This window comes from Amblyomma mixtum, chromosome 3, assembly GCF_055824585.1.
Source record: "Amblyomma mixtum isolate Tamu chromosome 3, ASM5582458v1, whole genome shotgun sequence".
Taxonomy (NCBI): Eukaryota; Metazoa; Arthropoda; class Arachnida; order Ixodida; family Ixodidae; genus Amblyomma; species Amblyomma mixtum.
Genome location: NC_143014.1, coordinates 387,268,455 through 387,289,785, shown reverse-complemented (window position 1 = coordinate 387,289,785; position 21,331 = coordinate 387,268,455). Strand labels below are relative to the sequence as shown.

Below are 21,331 nucleotides of genomic sequence, written 5' to 3'. Positions count from 1 at the left end.
TACTTGTTTGCCACGGAGTGGAAATTGCAAGCACTATGCATTAGCTGCCGCAAACGTGTTTCTCGTGTTTGTGAAAAAAAAGTTGAGACGGTGTGTAGTTGCATGGTGTGAATCTTAAGGCAATTGCGCGTAGGTTCAAAATTACGATAAAACAGAATGCACGAAAAGCATAGTGCCAGGACGGTGTTAGTTTTTCAGTGCTTCGCGAGTGAGTTTTTCTTTTCTGTTGCCTTTGCAGTGTGGATGTGGCCCGGCTACCGAGTGTATTGGTGCCTACATTAATTATGCCAAGCCGTGCAAAGCACAGGTAGGTTGAAAATGTCATATAAAAGTTGTGCATACTTCCACAGCTTATCAATTTATTTATTAGGCTTGCCAAATGGAAGTCTCCAACCATCCACTCACTGCACAGTACTTTGCACTGTGCAGTGAGTGCAGTGAGTGCAGTGAGGACAGCTTAACTATTGTGTTAAATTTTGCGAGCTTCAGTCACATTTTTCACTTACTTCCCAATCACTGAGTGCAATGAGCTCTTGCAGTGCTTTGGTATAACTTTGCCAAACATGTTATGCCCACAGGGCTCAATGCTGAGCCAGATAGCAGGAGTTGAACAGCGCGAACTACAAGGGACAAGAAAAGAAGGGACACAGGACGAGCGCTGACTCGCAACTAAAAGGTTGATTCACTGAAACCTTGATGAAGAAACAATCAAAGGGAAGAAACATAAAAAACTAAAAACCATGAAACGCAACATTCGTCAGGTGCTCCCGAGAAAATTCATCTCCCTATCGCAGAGGAAAACAGATGGTTTGCTGACGCAATTCAGTTGATCCCCTGCGATGTGAAAAGCCTCGACAACTTCTCGTGTCGTCTGATCACTGTGGGTGTATAGTACACGTGATAGCAGGACCATATATGACACCCCTAGAGCCACATGTTCCTGGATTGTGACCAGACCTCTCTTCCTTACTCCTGTGTAGCTGTGGATCATCAAATATGCTGTCAGTGCCCTGATGCGTGGTTCATCAGTGAACCCTGTGGGCATTGTAGTTTCGACAGAGATTGTGTTTTGCTGCATCGTTGACAACGTGCTGTATAAGGTGCTCTCTCGTACTTTATTTTCTTGTCCATACAGTGTGGATGTGACTGACCTAAGCTAGCAGCTATATAGTACCTGCAGCTTACAGCAGCAACCTTCAGGTAAGTTTGAACTACAGTGCAAGTTTCACCCTGTCACATAATGGATACTTTCCTTCTGTTTGCTTTGTGCAGCGGAGGGTATCTAGCTATACTGCAGTGTACTTGTACAATAATGGATAAAAATTTGTGGGATGAGAGTTCTTTGTGAAACATTTTCTCTGAGCTGTTAGCCAGAGCAATTTAATCAAAAGCCTAGAATGAGGAGGGGACATGGATACTCGATCTTATTGAACAAATTTCAGCTGACTGACTGGCGAGGCAATGCAAAAATAAATATTTTCTGAAAATCGACATCCAGCAAACTTTTCTCTATGAGTGTACCTTGTGCCCAACCTAAGTCGTTAGCTAGCTTGCAACGATGTGGTAAGGATCCCTACTCTTGCACTTGAATTTTTTTGACCATCAGTATGGAAGTGACTGCCTGTGGGAGTAGCTGTGGTGTCTTGCAATGTAAAAGACAAAAGAGCTACTACTGGGGCGAGTTGGAAATACATACTTGAAGGAATTGGTGAGCGCTATAAAAACACTGAAAACGCACAGGACGAAGCGCTTTCTAACTACTGTTTAATCTCAGAAGAAACATGACTATATACACACATTTGACGACAAGAATGAAGGAAAAACAGGTAAAAACTACGCGCGCTTACAACAGCCGAAGATTACTGTTCTTGAGGGAGGTTAATTCTGTTCCCCCTAACATCACTGAAGGGGAGCTGACGCATTGCTTATCTGGTTTGGTTTGGTTTGGTTTGTTTTGGAGCAATGTGCATTGCAAAAGGTTTGATAATTTCTTGTTCCCGTCCGTTTCTAGCCCTACCTATTACCTTGATGTTTTTTAGCAAGGGTATGCATTTACAGTGTGCGAAATGAGCTGCCAGATTCCCGGACTTTGCAAGTTGTTCACATGATCTTTCGTGTTCCCGGAGCCTCTTGTGAAGGCATCTTCCCGTTTGCCCTGCGTAAGTTTGTTGGCAGCTGAGCGGAATGCTGTAAATGACGTTTTCGTCACACTTTACATAGGTGTTTTCATGTTTGATGTTGCACCCAGGTTTCTTTTTGTGGTCTTCATTCTCGTTGACCTTTGTACACATTCCAATGAGCTTATTGGCAGCTGAAAAAACCACCTGGACTCCGTACATGTTAGCTGTCCTCCTTATTCTGTGGGAGATATTGTGAACATACGGCATCACGGCAGGGCATCCCTCGTAGCTCATTTTCTTAGTTTTGTAGGACCCAGTAACTTCTCTTAGTAAGCTTTCAGCAATGCCGCAAAGTAACTGCTCCGGATAACCGCTCTCCTTCAATTGGGAGACCTGTTGGTCTACGCTGTGAATTATCGAGTAGGGGCAAAATTTTTTTATAGCTGGTTTCAGGCAAGACGTAGCTACAGCTCGCTTTACAATTCTGGAATGACTGTGCCATCTGCCATCACAGAGCGTGGTGTTGAGGTTCACATGAGCCTGGATACTATGCTCTGTTATGGCAGATCACGTAGCAATGTTGTTTTGCTTCGCCCCGCCACGCATCACAGATCCTGCAAACTTTTGCGGCCAACAGTACCGTGTTATGGATGAGGAAACGCCTAATGTACTTGTGGCAAGTGGGTGAATCTCCTTGCAATGGTCAAACAAATGCCAGTATGCTGATTATATGCGAAGTGCATGATGACTTGTGCATGATACACATTTGCTGCATTTATATTGGTTATGCCTATGCTTTAATTCTAGTCAACAAAAAAGGTGAAGAAGTTGAGAATGGCTGCGAAAAGAAGTGCCAATGAGGACATTGTGGCACTCAGAGAAAGCAATGCGCTAAAAGAGGAGCTGGAAGCCCTCAAGAAAGAAAATTCGAAGCATGAGAGGCCAGCTCTGTGTCGGAGGGGTAGCTTGTCTTTGTGTGTGGTCTTTCGCATTGCTTAGTCATCATGACATGTCTTGAGAAGGGCATCTGGTTGCTATAGAAATTTCGTGACCATTCCACTCTACAAGGGGCACCATATCATGTGAAGCACAAACAGCACGGCTTTTTTGTGTGCTTTTCTTATTTTTTAGCATTTGTTACTGTGCGCACATACTAATTGGCTATGTCCAGCAAGGTAGAGCCATTTTTCTGAAATTATTTGCCGATAGCATTCCAAACATGAATTGAGATTAGCATTAGTCAGTTACAAGCACTGCATGCAGTTACCTTTGATACTCCACTGCTGTTAAGAAGTGCCACTAAATGCCCATCGCACTGTTTATGTCCACGCTTAAGTTCTGCAGTTATTTTCAAGTTTTAAATGATTTTGACCTTGGTGATGTGGCAAGTGCTAACACTGAGTTTTAAGTCAGAATGCACTCGGTAAACAATGATAATTTGTACATTATATACGTTCCTTTCAGTTTGGCATGCCATTTTTCTTTTTCCTGCAGGTACACCTGGCCAATGGCCATGAAATATCTAAAGAGGCGTACGATACTCCCATGGCGCTGCCAAAAGATTCGCTGTTTGTCAAAAGAGCGGCAACCACATTGTGGTGAACAGAAGTGCTGGCTCAGCGCAGCTTCACAGGAACGCTGTCCAACAGATTCCTGGCAGAGGGTGGGGACAAGGCACCGCAGAAGCCACTGACGCTGCTGAAGGTGGAGACGATAAGGGGTAATTATTGTATTCTACTGGGGTTAGCACATGTGCATATTGTCATATTGCATTAACATATGAAAGGAGGCTATCTCGACCTTGGCAATAGCTCATGAGAAGGTAATAATTATCAAACACTATTTGACTCATATTAGAATGGATCAATTCATTGCATGGCTTTTGGTTGTGCACGAGAATTCATGTGCAGTTAGCTACTTGACAGGCACAATGAGAAGCATTTGGTAGAGATAAGAACTTCCTACAGAGCTGAGCTGCTAGATGAGTGTATGACATGAGCGCTCCACATCTGTGGCAACAACCAAAGAACATAACTTGTTTTGTGATGCTAAAATAGGCTGTTGTCACATGACAATGTTGAGCTGAAAAGTAAGGTTCTTAAGAGCTGCGCATTTTTAAAACCTTTAAATGTGCACTGAAGAGGAATCAGAACTCGTCTTTTTGCCACGGGAACCCGATCTACACGTTCCAAGCATTCTTAGAAATTTTGAATTATTGCCCTGTGGGGCTGATTTTCCTAATTTAAATGTGATTAATGTCTGGCTCCCGCCTTTTTTTTTAATTCTCCGCAGTCGGGGAGGAGTCAGCCAACGCATGGAGTGCCTTGCAGGCAGTCGCATGGCGGCTTTGCTTTCGTTTTTATTTTGCTTCCGTGAATATCCACATTTCCGTGGTTAAATAGATCTATTCAGAGACTACATAGCTGCAAATTAGGCCCACAGAAATAAAGATACGCGTGGACTCTGCTTTCGCCAATCACTCCGTATCGCTCCGCCGATGGCAGAGCGGCAAGCCGCCACAGGACTGGTTGAAAGATTAGTCGACTCCTCCCACTGTCTGCGGGGGAATTAAAAAAAAGGCGGGAACCGGGTGTTTAATTCGATTTAAACTAGAGAAACCGACTGCACAGGGAAATAATTCGCAGTTTCTAAGAACGTTCGGAACGTGTAGAACGAGTTCCATCGGTAAAAGTATGAGTTCAGATTCCTCTTTAGTGCACCTTTAACGCAAATGCTGATGGTATCATTCTTATGTATCTTCCTGTCCTTTTTTGTTATTGTTTCATCTTATTGCCTTAGCAAAGGCACTAATTATGGGATGGTTTAGCACAAACATATTCTCGGGAAATGTACGCAGTTCGACCTGTTGTACACTTCGCATACATAGTAATGCAACTGAGCCCTTACTTCGTGTTCTTTGGCTTTGTGTTCAGGACCATACCATGTATGCATCTGCTAGGGCACTGGGCACAGCCTGCATCCTTACAATTGACAAACGCTTTTTTCTGATGAACTTAGTCATTTTTCTGCTTTACACTTGGCGTGAATATTAAGGCGACATGCTCATTTTGATGATGTAGGCAGTGCAAAGTGTCACAGCAGCTGTCGTGCTTGCAGTATTGGCACTCATGGCCTTTGCACATGCACAAGATTTGGCAACATAGCTTTCTGCAACCTTTCTAGAGTGTAGAAAGTGATTTGTTTTCATATCTGCTGAGATTTACCCAGAATCAGAACAGCTTGTTGCACTATTACTCATATTAGGCAGAAGTGTTCTAGGCTTAATTCTAGGCTCATTTACAACTTTCTTTTGATGTGCTGTGTTTTAGGGTGTTTCGCTTAAATTTGCTCACCATTACTGCTGCACTGTTCTGTTGAGATTGCACATGCTTCTACACTTACTAAAAGCAGAAGGAATGGCATTGTGCATCGTCAGAGCTACAGCTTTGTGCCCTAATTGTGTTACAGGTGTTGAAACATGGACGGTCTCATTCTACATCAACAATTCTGCCGAAGCCAGAATAATAACAAAGCTTGCGCTATTTTTAACTCTTATGCATGATTTTCTTTCAGTGTTCTTCAGGCATTATGCCCGCAGTCGGGGAGTGACGGACGAAGCAGCCACGAAAGCTGAAAAAAGCATAAGACTGTGGCTATCACAGAAAACTTGCGAAATTCGCCGAAAGAGGCCCGCTGCTTCAAAGAGCTAAGCGAATCAGAATAAATTTTGTTTCTTTTTTCTTTTCTACATGCCCTTGCAATTTCTTTTGGCAATCATACGAATTGAGTATTGGCGTATGCGTGCAAATTTTGTTTCATTTTCTTTCCCTAAAATTTCTATTGGTAAGTGTAAAAATTGAGTGCTGGTGTATGCATGCTGTTATGTGTATCCTAATGCACTGCATCGCTATCAAAGCACATTGAATTTGCGTTTTTCTCACGGCCACTCTGCGTACACACAACTCTTCTTCTCCTTGAGCTCTCCAGTGATAGTGAACAACTGCGCAAGCATTGCATAAGCTGGTGGTTTAACTGTACTTGTGCAGTTTATATCAGCAACAGTACCAAAGACAGAAGAGGGCAGCTGTCGAGCTCACACTTGCCTCCTCACGTGTGAAGTTGGCGTCTTGTGGAGCCACACCTTGCCTGCTTCACCCACGTGCGCTTCTTTTCAACCTGTTTTCTCGGTACCAGGTATGCTCTTTATGCTCCACAGCGGGCGGCACATATCGTGAAACAGGCAAATTGTTCCCGAAGGCTCCTAACCCGGTCAGCACGGCACCAAATTAAATCACATCAGAAAACACCAGACCGGGCCACACCAAAAACATCAGCCCGGGTCACACCAGACCCGGTAACACCAGACCCGGTAACACCAGACCCGGTAACACCAGACCGGGACACACCAGTCCGGGTCACACCAGTCCGGGTCACACCAGACCGGGTCACACCAGACCGGGTCACACCAGGCCTGGTCACACCAGGCCGAGTCACACCAGGCCGGGTCACACCTGAACCCGTGTCTGAAATTCTGGTCTGGTGTAAACACCAGATACGGGCTGGTGTTTTTTTCGACTGGGGATGATGGGTACTATATGCGATGACCACTGCTACATGTAAACGTTGTATATAAATACAATTTCTACACTGCAGTGAAATACAATGCCAATTAACTCATCTCACTTTCTTTATAAAGTTCGCCACCACCGCCACCATCACCGTGAAAGAACAGTAGGTTTAGCTCAGAATGAACTGAATAATATCTTCTTTTGGGCTAATCGGTCATTCATCTTGAAACAATAAGCAGCCCTAAAAATGAGAGCGACGAAAAAACGAGACGACAGCACCAGCGCATACTGCCAGCTGGTTTAGTGGAGCAAGGAGGCCAAAATTTCAACAAGGTAGAAACATCACTTCACCAAACGCGGCCAGGTTAAAACCTGAGCAGCATCCAGCCACAGCATGAAAACTGGTGCGGTCAAAGGGAACCAGGTGGTACACACGTGCACATGCCAGAGGCACGCAAGGAGCTGAGGAGCTAAGGACAATGAATTGACGCTGTACCACCCCGCCAGCCTTCTCAAGGAAAAAAAACAAAACGAAATTTCACGAGGCAGTCAGACAGCGAAATCTTGATGCGAAAGACGGAACACTCGCGTGTGCTGCGTGTTATCAGTGACGTTGGTTTCGCTCAGCTAATCCAGAATGACGGCATTCTTCAGTAGAAGGAATCAACGCCCAGTGGCAGGAAAGCGATAACCTTTACGTTTTCATTGCAGTATCTAATCCATAAATGAAATTTTAAACGACTTTAGTGCACGTGTACATTTATGCCAACAGTGTTTCCATTTAGAAGAACATTCTTTCGGGCTAGGTGATTCATTTTCGACGAAGAGGGAAACAGAAACAATGCTGCGCCCATGGTGTCGTATTCGTTTCTTTACCTCCTGTCCTCTTTCTTTCTGGCAGTTTCTAGCCTTCCTCTCTACAATATGATCTTACTGCTGTAATGGAGACCTGGATAAAGTAAGGTGAGTTCCCCTGCATACCTGGCTACACTGCAGTACCATTGCCAAAATATAGCGCCCCTCCAGGTTGCTGCGCCACTCTTATTTAAAGCAGCGTAAGTCATAAAGAGCTCAGTGATCCCGCACCAAAATTCTGAAAGCAGGGAAGCCGTTTTTATTCAACTGAAGACAGAGCTCATAGTAGGCGTAGTAATCGCCCTCCAAACTTGTTTATGTGCCAGTTCATGTCCCCTATGAAAGCTATTTTGGCGCCTGTTATGCACTTCGTTATTGATCTGAAAGGCAAGACGGTCACGGTTAAATAATTTTGTTCGAATCCTTCCTTATCAAAAACATCATTATCAATGCACCTGGTGTATTACTTTATTAGTCAGGAACAATGACGTTTTGTCTAGCCTTGATATGAACGCCTGCGTCGATGCTGGTAAGATGAACACTACAGACCATTGTTGAAGTTTTCTGTTCGTACCACTATCAAGACGGCTCATAACTAGACGGGTAGATTCTCACAGCTTTTCCAATATTATATATCGGGCGTACTAAGCAAATGCTACATATTTACTTGAAGATGTGGACTGTGAAAGTTTGCGTGATGACGTCGTCGATGCAGAACTTTCAGTTTCGTCCGCACTATTGCGCAAGTAATTACCAGGTGAAAGCGAGGGTATAAACGGCAAGACGATCAGCGTGTCATTTATTCACCGGCTGCCCGTGCAGCCGTTGAACCAGCGTAGCCAATCGCTCTGGTACCACGTGAGTTTGAGCCACGCTTTCTTTTTGCCGTCTGCAGGCGCGGCTGCGCCGTAGGCGGAAGCAGCGCGGGTAATCTGTTTGTCGTCTGCTTGAGCTTTGAAAGCTATTATAGTAGATGAAGTGATGTAACCTTACAGCCCTGATCAAAAGCTGGCAGCGAAGACCTGATTTCATGGCAGTTTTCATGGTATGCACCACTATATAGTAGGCGAATAAAAAACAGTAAAGTAAGTTCAAAACGAGGGCAGCACAGGAGCCAATTTGGCATGGCATTATTTTCGTTCATGTACGTCCCAGTCAAAAATTCCTTCAGCCTATCGGTGTGAAGGCTCAAGGAACCCGTAATTTGGGCTTGTTGGGCCTGTTGGTGATGGGCCTGTTGGGCCTGTTGTTGATGGGCCTGTTGGACCTGTTGGTGATGGGCCTGTTCATGATGGGCCTGATGGTGATGGACCTGTCGGTGTCAGACCTGTTGGTTCTAATGGCGTCGCCCTGTTGGCACAGATCCTGCTTGCAGGTATCGGGATAGTGTTAGGCCTAATGAGGGACCCCAGTCCTAATGGCGCACCATAGATAAGTTTTTTCATCACCCATAAATGTGTGCTGCACATTGCGCATGATAACATAGCTTCTTCGATTAGTGCATCGCAAGCTGTTGCAAAAAGGCAGCGCCTGCTACTAATATTTTCCAATTAAGCTGGCCAAAAGGGTCTGCAATGCCCTACGATATATATACTGACAACCAGATTTAGGGCAAACGAAAGCTTTATTATATAATAAAGAAACCTGTAAAGAGGAAGATGATCAGCAGTCAGAGCAGCAGAACCGAGGCGAGGCGCGATGCGAGAAGACGACGATCGGCAGCTGAAGCAGCAGAGCCGACGCGCGGCGCGAGACGAGAGCGTGAACTGTTCCGGGACCGGACCTGTCCTTGTCCGCTCTAACCGGCCTTCACAACTGTCAATAAAGGCCGTTACATCTTGGTGGAGGTGCGGGGTAGCGGAGAGACGTCTTTTCGGGTGATTTTGTTGAGGCGCCGGTAGTCAACGCAAAAGCGGATAGAGCCGTCTTTCTTGGTGACAAGGACGACGGGGGAAGCCCAAGGACTCTGTGATGGTTGTATGATGCCACGCTGCAGCATATCATTGACCTGGGTGTCGATAACCTGGCGTTCGGTGGCCGAGACGGGATATGGGCGTTGGCGCAACGGCGAATGGGCGCCAGTGTCGATCCGATGGGTAACAGCTGAAGTGCGACCAAAACGGTGGTGAGAGAAGTCAAACGATGACCGAAACTTATCTAGCAGGGCCGCAAGCTGGGTCTTCTCCGGTGGCCAAAGATTTGCGTCGATTGAGCCCGCAAAGACGGCCTCGGGAACGGGATCAGGAGACGGTGAGGAGGAAGTAAGTGAAGACACTTGCAGGCGGCAGGAGTCGTCCTCAGAAGGGTCCCAGGCGACGACGGAAGCGAAAGGCTGGACACATCCCAAGCATTCACCGCGAAGACGAGTGGAGGGGCACAGGAATGGATTCGTCAGGGGCAAGGCGCTGCAGCCGGCTGAGACGGTAAGCACGGCGAATGGCAGGGGTAGACAGTGGCGAGAAGCAGAGGAGTCGGACGGGATGAAGATGACAGGGCCGTTGCATCCAGAGTCGCAATGAACAGAGGCGAGCACAGCAGAGCACGGCGGGATCATGACGTCATCAGCCACAGTCAGCTTGGAGCACAAGTTAGTGGAAGCGTTCACAGAGTCGTCGCCGAAGGGAAGAAGGCCGACTTCGGAACGAGCGCAGTCGATGACAACGTCCTGTTGTGAGAGAAAGTCCCAGCCTAAGATGACGTCGTGAGAAGGCTATGGGAAGACGATGAATTCAACAATATACAGAACGTCCTGAATAGTAACTCGAGCTGTACATGCCCCCAAAGGCGCAATAAGTTGCGAATTAGCGGCGCGAAGCATAAAACCATATAGCGGAGTCATCACTTTTCGTAAATGGCGGCACAATTTCTCACTTAGTACAGATACAGCAGCACCGGTGTCAACAAGCGCGAAAGCATCGGTGCCCTCCACAGAAACCGGGATCAAATTTGTCGGAGAAAGTCGCGGTCTTGAGCTTGGCGACGAGCAAGCAGTTCTTGCCTCCGGAACTGCGGGCACTAGTTTTCCGAAGGGGAAGAGGGACGACGGCGCATCGGGGAAACCGAGCGACGACGCGGAGATGGAGCACGGCGGCGAATAGACGGCCTGAGATCGGAGGAAGCAGTGGTCTCAGAAGGCGAAGTGCGGTGAAAAGGCTGGGGAGGGGCGTAGGCGTAACCTCGAGGGTCAGTATTGGCAGCAGGGGACAACACTTGGCGGCGGCAGGGACGCATCACATGGCCAGGAATGCCGCAGACATAACAAATGGGTAGGTTGTCCGGTGTCCGCCATGGACGGAAACGTTGCGGTGGTGGCCAGGCAGGACGAAATGGTGTCGACTGCGGTGGACGCTGGTACGAAACGAAACGAACGTTTCTGGGCGGGGACGCCTGACGGCTTCGGCGTAGGTAAGTGGCAAAATAAATTTATACATCATGACCTCCAATTTTTCGTTGCATGTCCCCCAGCTTCTATGAGAGGTGCTCGCGCACGGCTTTCAGTCTCTTCTCTGCAAGCTCCTTTGGTATGTCTCCCATGTAGACATGAAACAGAGCTGCACAATACAACACAAAATAGGCCACATTTGAATACAACTGGATACATGATAAATGCAAAAGTGAGATTCAGAATTACCACTCTCATTGTAAAAACACAGAAACGAATGTTCACCATTAAAGGGGCCATGAAGCCTACTTTCGTGCATACCCTTGTTGTAGCATTTAATTCCCAACACATTAAATTACAATACCCAAAACTTTCAGTTTATTCCGTGTGGCAGATATCTTTAAAACGATTTTCGTTTCCTTTGCGAACTGACTGCTTATCTGCCAACCTCTGATTGCTGACGACACATGGGACTACCCACTCCGCGTCTGCTGTGTGTTGTTGCATGCATTGAGATGCTTGCATGAAAACCAAAGACAGAGATTACTCGAAACAACGGGCAGCGCTATTTATACATTCTGTGCAGATATGTCAATTGCACTATCTTTGTCGCAGCAAGATCGGAGAACGCGCACAATGACTTGCCACCAGTCGTTGAGAACGCTAATTTCACAACCAAATAGATAAATCAGGTTACTAGCAGAACGGATCTTAGCGAGAGCCACACAAACAGTGTGGAGATCTCTGAAAGTGCTGTGATAGAGCCTACATGAAGAAACGCATGGGCATAACACACCTTGCAAAAACTAAACGTCACTTTTGCCCCACTTTGCAGTTTTGGCTGCAATAAGGACATTGCAGTTGTTACAAACCTCGGATACAATGAACAGGATCTCCATGACTATCACGCTTTCTGTAAGTGAGCGCGACTGTATTTGGCTGAAGCAAAGTTTGATTGCCTAGGTGTTACTCAAAGCAAAGAAAAAAAAAAGCACTAGCACCTTTCAGAGAAGAGACTTTTTCCAGTGTAAATGCCGGTTTCGCCTCTGTTCTGCCAAGAGACCGGCACTTATTTGAAAGCACGCCAGTCACGCTGCGGCTCTTCAGCTCATCAGGTGTCCAACACACCAGCACCGCGGCAGAACATGGAGTCTGTTGGTGCTCTCAGGAGCATCTGCCAGGCACCAGGCTCCATCCAGAGCCCACTGCCTGCATAGACCTGCAGCAAACGTGGAGAAGTTCGCATTTGTACACATTAACAGCAATGAATCAAGGGATTTTAAATATTTCATAACTTAAAACAAACAGCTGAAAAACATAAAAATTATGTAGGCATGAATGCACTCTTTTACAGCGAGCAGTGTCCACAATCAGTAGATTTTCTATTTCTAGCCTTATAATTCGAAAAAAAAAGAAACTGCTTGCGTGCAACATGAAATATATAGCACAATCTTCTGAGAGTTCTAGCTTCCCTTCATTCCGAGTCAAATACCGCCAAAAGTTGAAATAATGTTCTCTGCCCTAATTCAAACAAACTTCAGAAATGAGAATAAATTTCACATACCAACAACTAGGCATACCTGACAGAACAAGGCAGCCTCCTCATGATCAAAAATTATTTGTGTACTAAGAATTTCCTCAGGACAAGAATAACTGCAGACCCATTATGGCATCGTCAGGTAATGAAGTACAAAAATGACAAATTAGAAATGCTGACCTGTGCCTTACATGATATTGTCTGAAACCACACGTCTATGCTTTGCACGCTACCCTTTTCGGCACACTTACTGGGACTAGTATATGTTTCTACTGTAAGCTAGCATCATCCTCTAAACTGTACCCATTTCACTATGTACCAGCCCCAATTTAATTAAGAATCATTCACTCACTCTACTATGGTATTTGATACACTATATGACTTAAGAACACGCACAATCACCTTTCCATCATCCCTAGCAGAACCTATGATAGTGTCCTGCCCAGCAGGCAGCTGGAGCTGGCAGTCCGCGGCGGTCTCCATCTCCTAGGCTGAGCATACTTTTTTGACAAGAAAAGGAAGTACACAAATATCAATGCACCTCAGCAGCACATATAAGCAAAAAGCAAACTGAGTTCAGTTTGACATTGTGGGCTATCAAGTAAATGAAAATATTAAGTATTTTGCTCTCAAGGTAAAAGTGAAAGCTTTCCACAGTAGAACCTCGCTGCTGAGTTGATGGGTGCTGCATTTTCCTGGCTGCTACACAGTGTAGTGGTCTAGATCTGGCATAATGATAATAGGGTTCCATGCATTATAAACCCTGCTGTTCGTTGCATTGTAACTTCGGCCACATTCCTACACAGTAATACTTGTGAAATAACACCCCATGCCAGCCTAAATGAGAAACGGTGGCGGTCATATGTTTACTTCTAAAGCGGCTTTACTGGGCCTGGCATGTCTAGCACCACTGTGTTAGGCAGACGGCATTCAGACAGGCTGTGCCATCATCATCAACAGTGGTTGCACTTTTTTGAAGCAGTAGCTTCACTGCTACAGGTGCACGGCTGAGATCGCCATGTACGCAACATGACCTTCAAGTCTGCCACAAATAAAATAACAAACAAATAAACCTCACAATCAGCGGGATTCAAACTCAGGTCCATTGGGCGAGAGCCAGGTGCGCTAACCACTAAGGTTCAGACCCACGGCGTGACAATTCAATAAAACTGGAGATATACAGGGTGTCCTAGCTAAAAGTAACCAAGCTTGTTAAAAAGAGGATTATCCCTAGCCGAGAGAGACCAACTGAGGGTGGTTGATAGTCGCGTGTCCTAGTCTGCAGTATTTTTATTATGCAAACGTGATTAATTAGCAAAGACTAATTAGCTAACTTTTTAATTATTGCTTTCAGGAAGAAATTGTCAATGCAGGAGTTGTAGATCCCATAGAAAAATAATCGTTTGCCTTGTTTGCAGCTAAGTACCACTGATACAACTTCTTTTATCTGACTTAAAAGAAAGCCCGCGAAATACAAAAAGAACCACGTGATAGGGAAGCAGTTACAGCGCTCCGAAACGAGCGATCAAGCAACGACATCCGCTTATGTTTGCAACGCTGTCCCGAACAGCTTTTGGCGTCTTGAGGAGGTGGCGAGATATGCGCCAGGAACTGCTTATGCGTCATGGAAAGTGAGCGGGTGCTGCTACACTAATCCGCTGAGGCTCGCAAGGGGCATTCCAAGCATCCCACTTCCCATGGTCGTCGCGAGGTTGTCGGCCTTGGTGATTGTTCACGGTAGATGCCTGATCGGGCCCACGTGGTCCGAAGTACAGTCACAACAGCACGTCCGCCGCCCGAAGAGGTCTCGTACTGGTTGCAGCCAACGCTGGTGCGCGCAGAGACCTGGAGTTGTGTCCGTTCGGCTTTTGGTCACAGCTGGGCCCAAAGGTTCTTCATGCTTCGTTGACAACTGTAACGGTCTCAACCAGCAAGGTACACAGCCCAACAAGCAGAAAGCGCCAAACCGACTTTAAGAACTGCCAAGCTGTTTTCGGTCAACAAAACCTCTTTAGAGAAAATGAGCTGTAGCGTGAAATTTACGTCCTCCTCCGAAAGTTTCCAAGTTTGACCAAACCAGAATACAGAGAGCTTGTTTAGCCAAAAGGGAAAAATTTCCTAAAATTTTTTTTTTTTTGGGGGGGGATTGCCGTAGCACGGTTTATGTCACAGAAAGCCACCGCCCGTGCGAGCACAAAGGGAAGGTGGAGCTGCTGAACACACATACAAAACAGACAAAAATGATTCCCGCTAAAGCAAAAAACAAAATACAAATTTGCATAGCGGATTAACGTCCGGGGAGTCAGGAAAGGGCATTACACGGGAAAGCTTCGGCTGAGGCCATCAGCGTTGCCATTATCTCTTACGTTTCCGCAACGCATGTGAACTGAGTCCCGCAATGCCAAGCTCCAAAATTTCGCTCTCGTTTCGCATAGGAGAGTGTAATGAACAAAAGACAAAAAAAACAAGCATTAAACTCAACATGAGATTATGCGTCATATCCGCCCCTTGCGCGGCCGCGGTCCGACAGCTGCTTTAGCAGATGAGACATTGCATAATGCTAGGAATTCCAGCCTGCATTTCTGTACAGGAGAGTTAAATGAACAAAAGAAACAAGCATTCAACTCAAGATGAGATTATTCCTCGAATCCGTCTGCAAACGGCGTTGCAATCAGAGGAATTTACTACTTCCTATTCTTCAGCCGCCCCCTGCGCGGCCGCGGTCCGATGGCTGCTCTAGCAGGTGCAACAGGACACAAGGCTAGGAATTTCAGCTTGGGACCCTTAACTGTTCCTCGTCCAAGTCTCGCTGTTCTGAAGTTTGGCTGACGCTCAGAAAGCAGAACGCGAGAAGGGAACGAACGAGTGCGAATGCCGTGCCAGCGTATCCGTCCCTCTCGGATTGGGTTCGCGCGTTGCGTTCTTATGGCTTGTGTTCCCACGGGGCGGGTGCGAACTCTTGAGCACCGAGGTGCCAAATTGGGGCGGCTACGCGGTTCGGATTTCAGTCGAGCAGTCAACAAGAGCCGCACTTTCCCCTTAATTAACTCTTCCCGTTTGGCCACCTCTTTACGCTGCCGCTCCGTGGAAACCCTCGCTGTTGGTTTGCGGGGCGCGTCACTAGCCATCGCAGAACCGTCACAGGTTAAGTCGTCGGCGTTCGCCTCATTGTCAGTTTGTGATCCAGCCTGCTCTGGCTCACTACCGTGAGAGTTTATCACGCTTACTGGGTCATGTTTGCCCTCGTTAACTACGTGCTCTGCTGGCGCTGCGAATTCTGGAGCCTTCGAACTGGTGAGGGCCTGCGCAGCGTTATCTCCAAGACTAAGGCCCTTTTCTCTGGGCAGCATATCCAAGCGATTTGGGAAAATCGAGGGATGCTGCATAGGCAGGTCTTGGGAGACGGCTGCCTCGGTCAGACGCAGCTCGAGCGGGCTCTCGATCGCGACGCGGGCAGTAAGTTGGTCGTGTTGGATACCTTTCCTATCCTTATACTGGCGGTACAGCAGGCCAGAACGGAGCTGGAAAGGTATTTTCTTCCGTGACACACCTATGTCACTTTGGGGACTCAACTTGCGTAGAGATTGGTCTTTTTCTTGCTCAGCGGTGAACGTTTCTCTGTCCACACGAAGGAGTTCGAGAAAGCCATCTGAGTGGGGCAACACTAGATTCGTTTTACGTTCCTCACCTAGCCCCAGCTCATCACTTGCGCCTGATTCGGAAGACTCACTATAGCCTGTACTACTGTCGGTACTCTTTACCCCTGTGCTATAAGTGAGTAAGTCCTGCGCTGGCTCGTCATTAGGTAACGCGGAGCCGTCACGGCTTAAGTCGCCGGGGTTCGTCTCATCCACAGTTTGCAATAAAGCCTGCCCTAGCTCATCACCGTGAGAATTTATCAGGCTTACAGGTTCAGGTTTGCCCTGTTCAACTGTGTGCTCTGCTGGCGCTGCGATCTCACGAGCCTTCGAAATGGTAAGGACCTGCGCAGCGTTATTTCCAAAACAAAGGCCTTTTTCTTTGGGCAGCATATCCAAGCTATTTGAGAAAATCGAGGGATGCTGCTTAGGCAGGTTTTGGGAGATGGCTGCCTCGGTCAGACGCACCTCGAGCGGGCTCTCGATCGCGACGCGGCCAGTTGGCAAAGAGACGCTGGTTTCATTGGAGCATAACTCAATTTCGGGTGTTTGGTCGCGAGCGGCTGTCGTTCCCTGATCGTTGAACTGATCATTGTTTCGAGGCAGCACTAAGGCGCATTCCTCGCTTACAATAGAACTTGTAGTTGCCACTTTCAGCGCGCGACTGCTTTCTGGAGGACTACCTTTTTGCGCTGCGCCTACGCCTTTCTGGGTTGCAAGAGAAATCTGCGCGGCATCGCGCTTTTCAGCTAACGCCGCGCTCTGGCTTGGAGCGCCACAGTCGCTGTCAGGTGACAGACAACGACGCTCTGTGCCGCAGACTATCACATCAACTTCCCGACTGCCACTGTTCTTCTGAGCAACTACATGGTGCGTAGCTGACCAAGCGAGGCTCTTTGGCTGGTCACTGACGCACTGACGGGAGCGCGGCCCGCTGCTATCACTTCGGCTTTTAGACTCGGTCTGTACGCGAATTCCGAAGTATCGGAAGAGGGCACTTTTGGCTTTGTCGTAGTTTCTGGCATCCTCATCGGACAGTCGCGCTAATACGGCGCTGACATCGCAAGGAAGGATGGCCAGCAACATCATTGACCATTCGCCCTGATCTAGTTCCTCCTCCGCACATACCAGTTCAAAATTCGCGAGGAACGTTCTGAAGCTCTCGCCTCTCTGAAAAGTCTGCAACCGATCTCGGGCCCTTCGCTGTCTGAGAAACTGAGTAGTACGTATGAGCTCCTGCTGTTCTCGTTTTCGTAGTTCCTCGAGATCAGCGAGTCTCTTACGGCATTGCTCCTGCCATTCTTTTTCAACCCTGTCGGCCTCCTTTTTAGCGGCTTCCTTGCGGTAAAAGCGTTCTTTTTCAATCCTGTCAGCCTCCTCCTTGCGTTCTTTTTCAACCCTGTCGGCCTCCTCCTTAGCGTTCCTGATTCCCTCCTGAATGACTTCCCAGGTCTCCCAAATTTTGTCACCCTCCTCCTTAGCACCACATTCCTTAATAGCCTCAATCAGCTGCGGCTTTCTGTGACTTTTCCTGGCCTCAATACCCAGCTTTTCACACAGCAACATCAACTCTGGCTTCTTTAGCTTGCTCAAATCCATGGCAATTCTCGAACGAGGACTTTCAAAAAATAAGCTGCTACGTGAAATGCTTAAGCGAGCACGTGCAGAAAAACAATCTACAGGTAGTGCTAAATTTCCAGAGTTATCAAGCCTGGCAGATTCTTAAAGAAAGTCAAGCGCTCACCACTGCTGAAGCCAGGACCAAGCGTGGAAGATCCCACCGCTGCCACCAGTTGTTATATTTTGCCGAGCTCGTAGCGTGTCCCACCAGGCATCGGATCCAGGATCACCGCCGCATTGCCGAAGGAGGAAGGAAACGTGGGAGACGGGGAGTAGGGGAAGTGAAGGAAAAAACTGTATTCACATATTTACATTATTTACATAGAGCGGGACTGAGAATGGCTCTCAGTGGAAGGGCAACGTCTTCGTCAACCGTAGTCGACTGGAGCTAGCAGGCCTCTCCCGGCCACACTCACGGCCGAGTTAAATATCGTTCGGTTTCCCCAGATCCCTGGCTGGGGAATAATGGTCGACGAACACTGTCCAATCGGATGGACCGAAGGGGACGTTCTTGTTACCGCCCACGGCTGGGCAGGTGCGGGTTTTTCCACTCTCTCGCAGCTGGTTGATGAGAGGAGGAGATGCCGACTCATCCAGCCCTGCGGGAAAGGAATCTCCCGAAGTCTTCCAGCAGGTGAAATGAACTTGCCTCCCCGCCGAATGCCCAGAACGCGAGTCGGGGCCACAGAATTCTTCAATTATCCGCCAGCGTGACCGGCGCCGGCTCGTCGCCTTGGTGTGGTCGCTCGGACAATAACTCCGGCGCGTCCCCGGCCTTCGCCTCTATAGTGGTCACCTCCGCTCAAGGAATTTCGCTGTGGTTACTGCTGACAATGGCCCTTGAAATTCCTGCTACACTAATCCGCTGAGGCTCGCAAGGGGCATTCCAAGCATCCCACTTCCCATGGTCGTCGCGAGGTTGTCGGCCTTGGTGATTGTTCACGGTAGATGCCTGATCGGGCCCACGTGGTCCGAAGTACAGTCACAACAGCCCGTAACTACTGTAAGAAATTTTCGAGCGTTTTTTCCTTCTGAGAAATGGAAAAAAAAACGGGAAAGAATGTTTTCCCTGATTTTGCAAGATTTATTTTTATTTTGTTTATTTTGTTAGTGCCATGGCCGTAGCTAGTCAGCCACGCCATGACAGCGGGTGAAAAAGTTCCTTCGCCCTTCTGCAATAGAGTTCCAGTGACTCTATTCCGCGAGCGCCGACAGCGCCATCTGACGGATGACGAACGATTGAGCGTGGTTCAGTCAAATCCTGCTGGCCCCGGTTCCGCTGGCTGCCGAGGGTGGAACGCAAATCGCAGAGCAGGGCGCTCATAGGTGATAGGGGACCAATGGCTGCCCGCCGCGGAAGCTCGGTTTTTAAGGCGTTTCTCAGAAAAAAAGAATTATTACCTACCTAAGTACAGGCCCTGAAATCACTACCGTCGTCGCCTCACCACCGTCTGTGGCTCTGCAGAAGGTGCGCCGTTCGTATGAGGCGCAGCACGAGTGCGCTGTCATGATGAGCCAGAAGAGATAGCGTAGATCTGGTTTCCAATAGCTGCCGGTAATCCACCTACATCAAGACCTTCATCGATGACAGAAAGGAGGCAAAAGTTCCGCAGTGTCGGTGCTAAGTGCAACACGTGCAGGTCCGTCACCACCTTTCCCTCTTCAGAAGCATTGTCTCCACGCTCTCTGTTTGCATGGTGTGGTGCAGATCCGAAGCCAACGAAAATTAACACCCTCTCTCCCATCACGCTCCAGCCGGCCGAGCGCCTAGCAGATGGGCGTAACCCTCGTGGTGTCACTTCAACCCAACACAAGTTCTCGATGTCATACTTGTGCATGTCTCCAAAGTAGGCGCCCACCTGTCCTTTGCAGCCACCAGAGATGTACAGGTCTTCGTCATGCACGAAGGCACAGTGATGTCTGCGACCATTGCGGCGCACACCTTCCACACTTGGGTGCACCCACATCGAGCTGGTGGTTTCCAGATAATACAAGTAATCATCGTACCGGTCGTTTACCCCTATGTCGAACGCCTGACCACCCCAAACATGCGGGTTCCGACTGGTGGTGGTGGTGGTGAAAACTTTTAATTGTTGAAATAGAGTTTGGGAGCCACAGAGTGGCCCCGCTACATGGTCGGCGTCCCTAGTCCGGGACACCGCATGACAATGCCCAGTCTATCGCCCGTTTCACCAGAGCCCTTTGAGACTCAAGCGAGGAGCAGTTGAGGAGGGCAGTCTCCCATGCCTCTCTGGAAGGGGTAGGGGGAGGGGGGAGGTGGGGATTTTGAGTACATGCCCACACCATGTGGAAGATATTGTGACGGACTAGAAGACGACGAAGCGGGCAGTGGCATGGGCAGGAGCGCTCGTGCTAGGCTCGCAAACATGAAATCATATCATCGCCATCGGTCATGCAGTCCTTTCTTCATCGCTTGCCGTCACGTAACAATATCACAGGTCTCCCCACAGTGCGGGCATCGCCCATCCGTGTTTGGATCGTAATGCTTTAAGATTGCAGGACAGAGTAGAGTACCTGTCTGCAGGCGCCTTAAAGTTCGCTCCTCCGTCTTACTCAGCCCCTTTTGGAGGGGCCGGGGAAAGACGGTGTATGTCGACTGCGGACACCGTGTGGAAGCAGCGGCTAGCTGGGGCCTCTCTACTGGTCGGAACGCGATGCCACGTCAGGCTCTCCGGGTTGAGAAAATATACACGGTACGAGTATTCCGTGTCCAAGTTATCTAAGATGTACAGCCTTTGTCAAAAGTAAGCAGGCTGCATGGTTTGCTTTTAACTCGTACAGTGGAGCCCTTACGGCTTCCCTCAAGCTGAAATGGTCGTTAAAGGTAAAGATTGGGGGTCTTCTTACCCTCCAATACCCTTTGATCTTCCGGAAAGCCAGAAGGGCCCCACTATACAAGCTTGAAGCAAACCATGCAGCCTGGTTACTTTTGACAAAGACGGTACATCCATCGACCCAGCATGCAAACAAAAGAAGATGCTCACTGTCGGCACTTGGCCGAGCATCTTCTTGCGGCTCCCTGTCATAGCGAAGGTATCGTACCGGTATGTGCCGCCAATTCCCGACCTTATGTCCGAGGAACTCCCCCACATGTAGACGCACTGCCCGTAGGCGGCAATGCCGTGGTCGATGCAGGTAATCGGCTCACCTTGGGAGTGCAACTCGGTCAGCAGCACACCCCACCTTCACGTTACGGGGTGGAAGGTGTATGCGCCTAAGTGGCTGCAATAACATTCCATCGCTTTCATCGTGATAGTTGTAGAACGTGTCGAACGAGTAGACCTTCCCTTTGATGGTGACAGCCATGTTGTTGACGAGGTCTGGAACGCCGTTCAGCCGCACAGTCCACATCGTGCAGTGATGACCAGTCTTCTCAGAGATGAAACCGGGCGTTAATTTTTCCTTCTTGCAATCGGGCAAGCACTGGGAAGGAACAGATTTGGTAGGCGTTTTTTTTTTCTCCGAGCTTCTCTTCGTTTTAGTGTGATAGCTTCTGGCTCATCCCCTCCTGTTATGACAATATAGCAACTGTTTCTGGGCTTAGCGAAGAAGAGAGAGGGAAAGCGTGTAAGGAGGGTTGCGCAGGGAAA

The 21,331-nt window shown here is 48.1% G+C and overlaps 1 protein-coding gene and 2 long non-coding RNA genes across 3 annotated transcripts; 2 read left to right on the top strand and 1 right to left on the bottom strand.

Annotated features, from left to right (window-relative positions):
- The first annotated feature begins 236 nt into the window (after positions 1-236).
- Positions 237-3,050, top strand: LOC149357116 (uncharacterized). Its single transcript, XR_016289873.1, has 3 exons — positions 237-307; positions 1,136-1,200; positions 2,928-3,050. It is a non-coding gene; the product is annotated as an uncharacterized LOC149357116 (long non-coding RNA).
- A 647-nt stretch (positions 3,051-3,697) lies between these two features.
- LOC149357115 (uncharacterized) lies at positions 3,698-5,864 on the top strand. Its single transcript, XR_016289872.1, has 2 exons — positions 3,698-3,840; positions 5,694-5,864. It is a non-coding gene; the product is annotated as an uncharacterized LOC149357115 (long non-coding RNA).
- A 13,361-nt stretch (positions 5,865-19,225) lies between these two features.
- Positions 19,226-21,092, bottom strand: LOC149357114 (kelch domain-containing protein 3-like). Its single transcript, XM_089576512.1, has 2 exons — positions 20,890-21,092; positions 19,226-19,781 (listed from the first exon to the last, which is right to left on the bottom strand). The coding sequence occupies exons 1-2, from the start codon at positions 21,090-21,092 to the stop codon at positions 19,226-19,228; spliced, it is 759 nt and encodes a 252-aa protein (XP_089432638.1).
- Between the last annotated feature and the right edge of the window lie 239 nt (positions 21,093-21,331).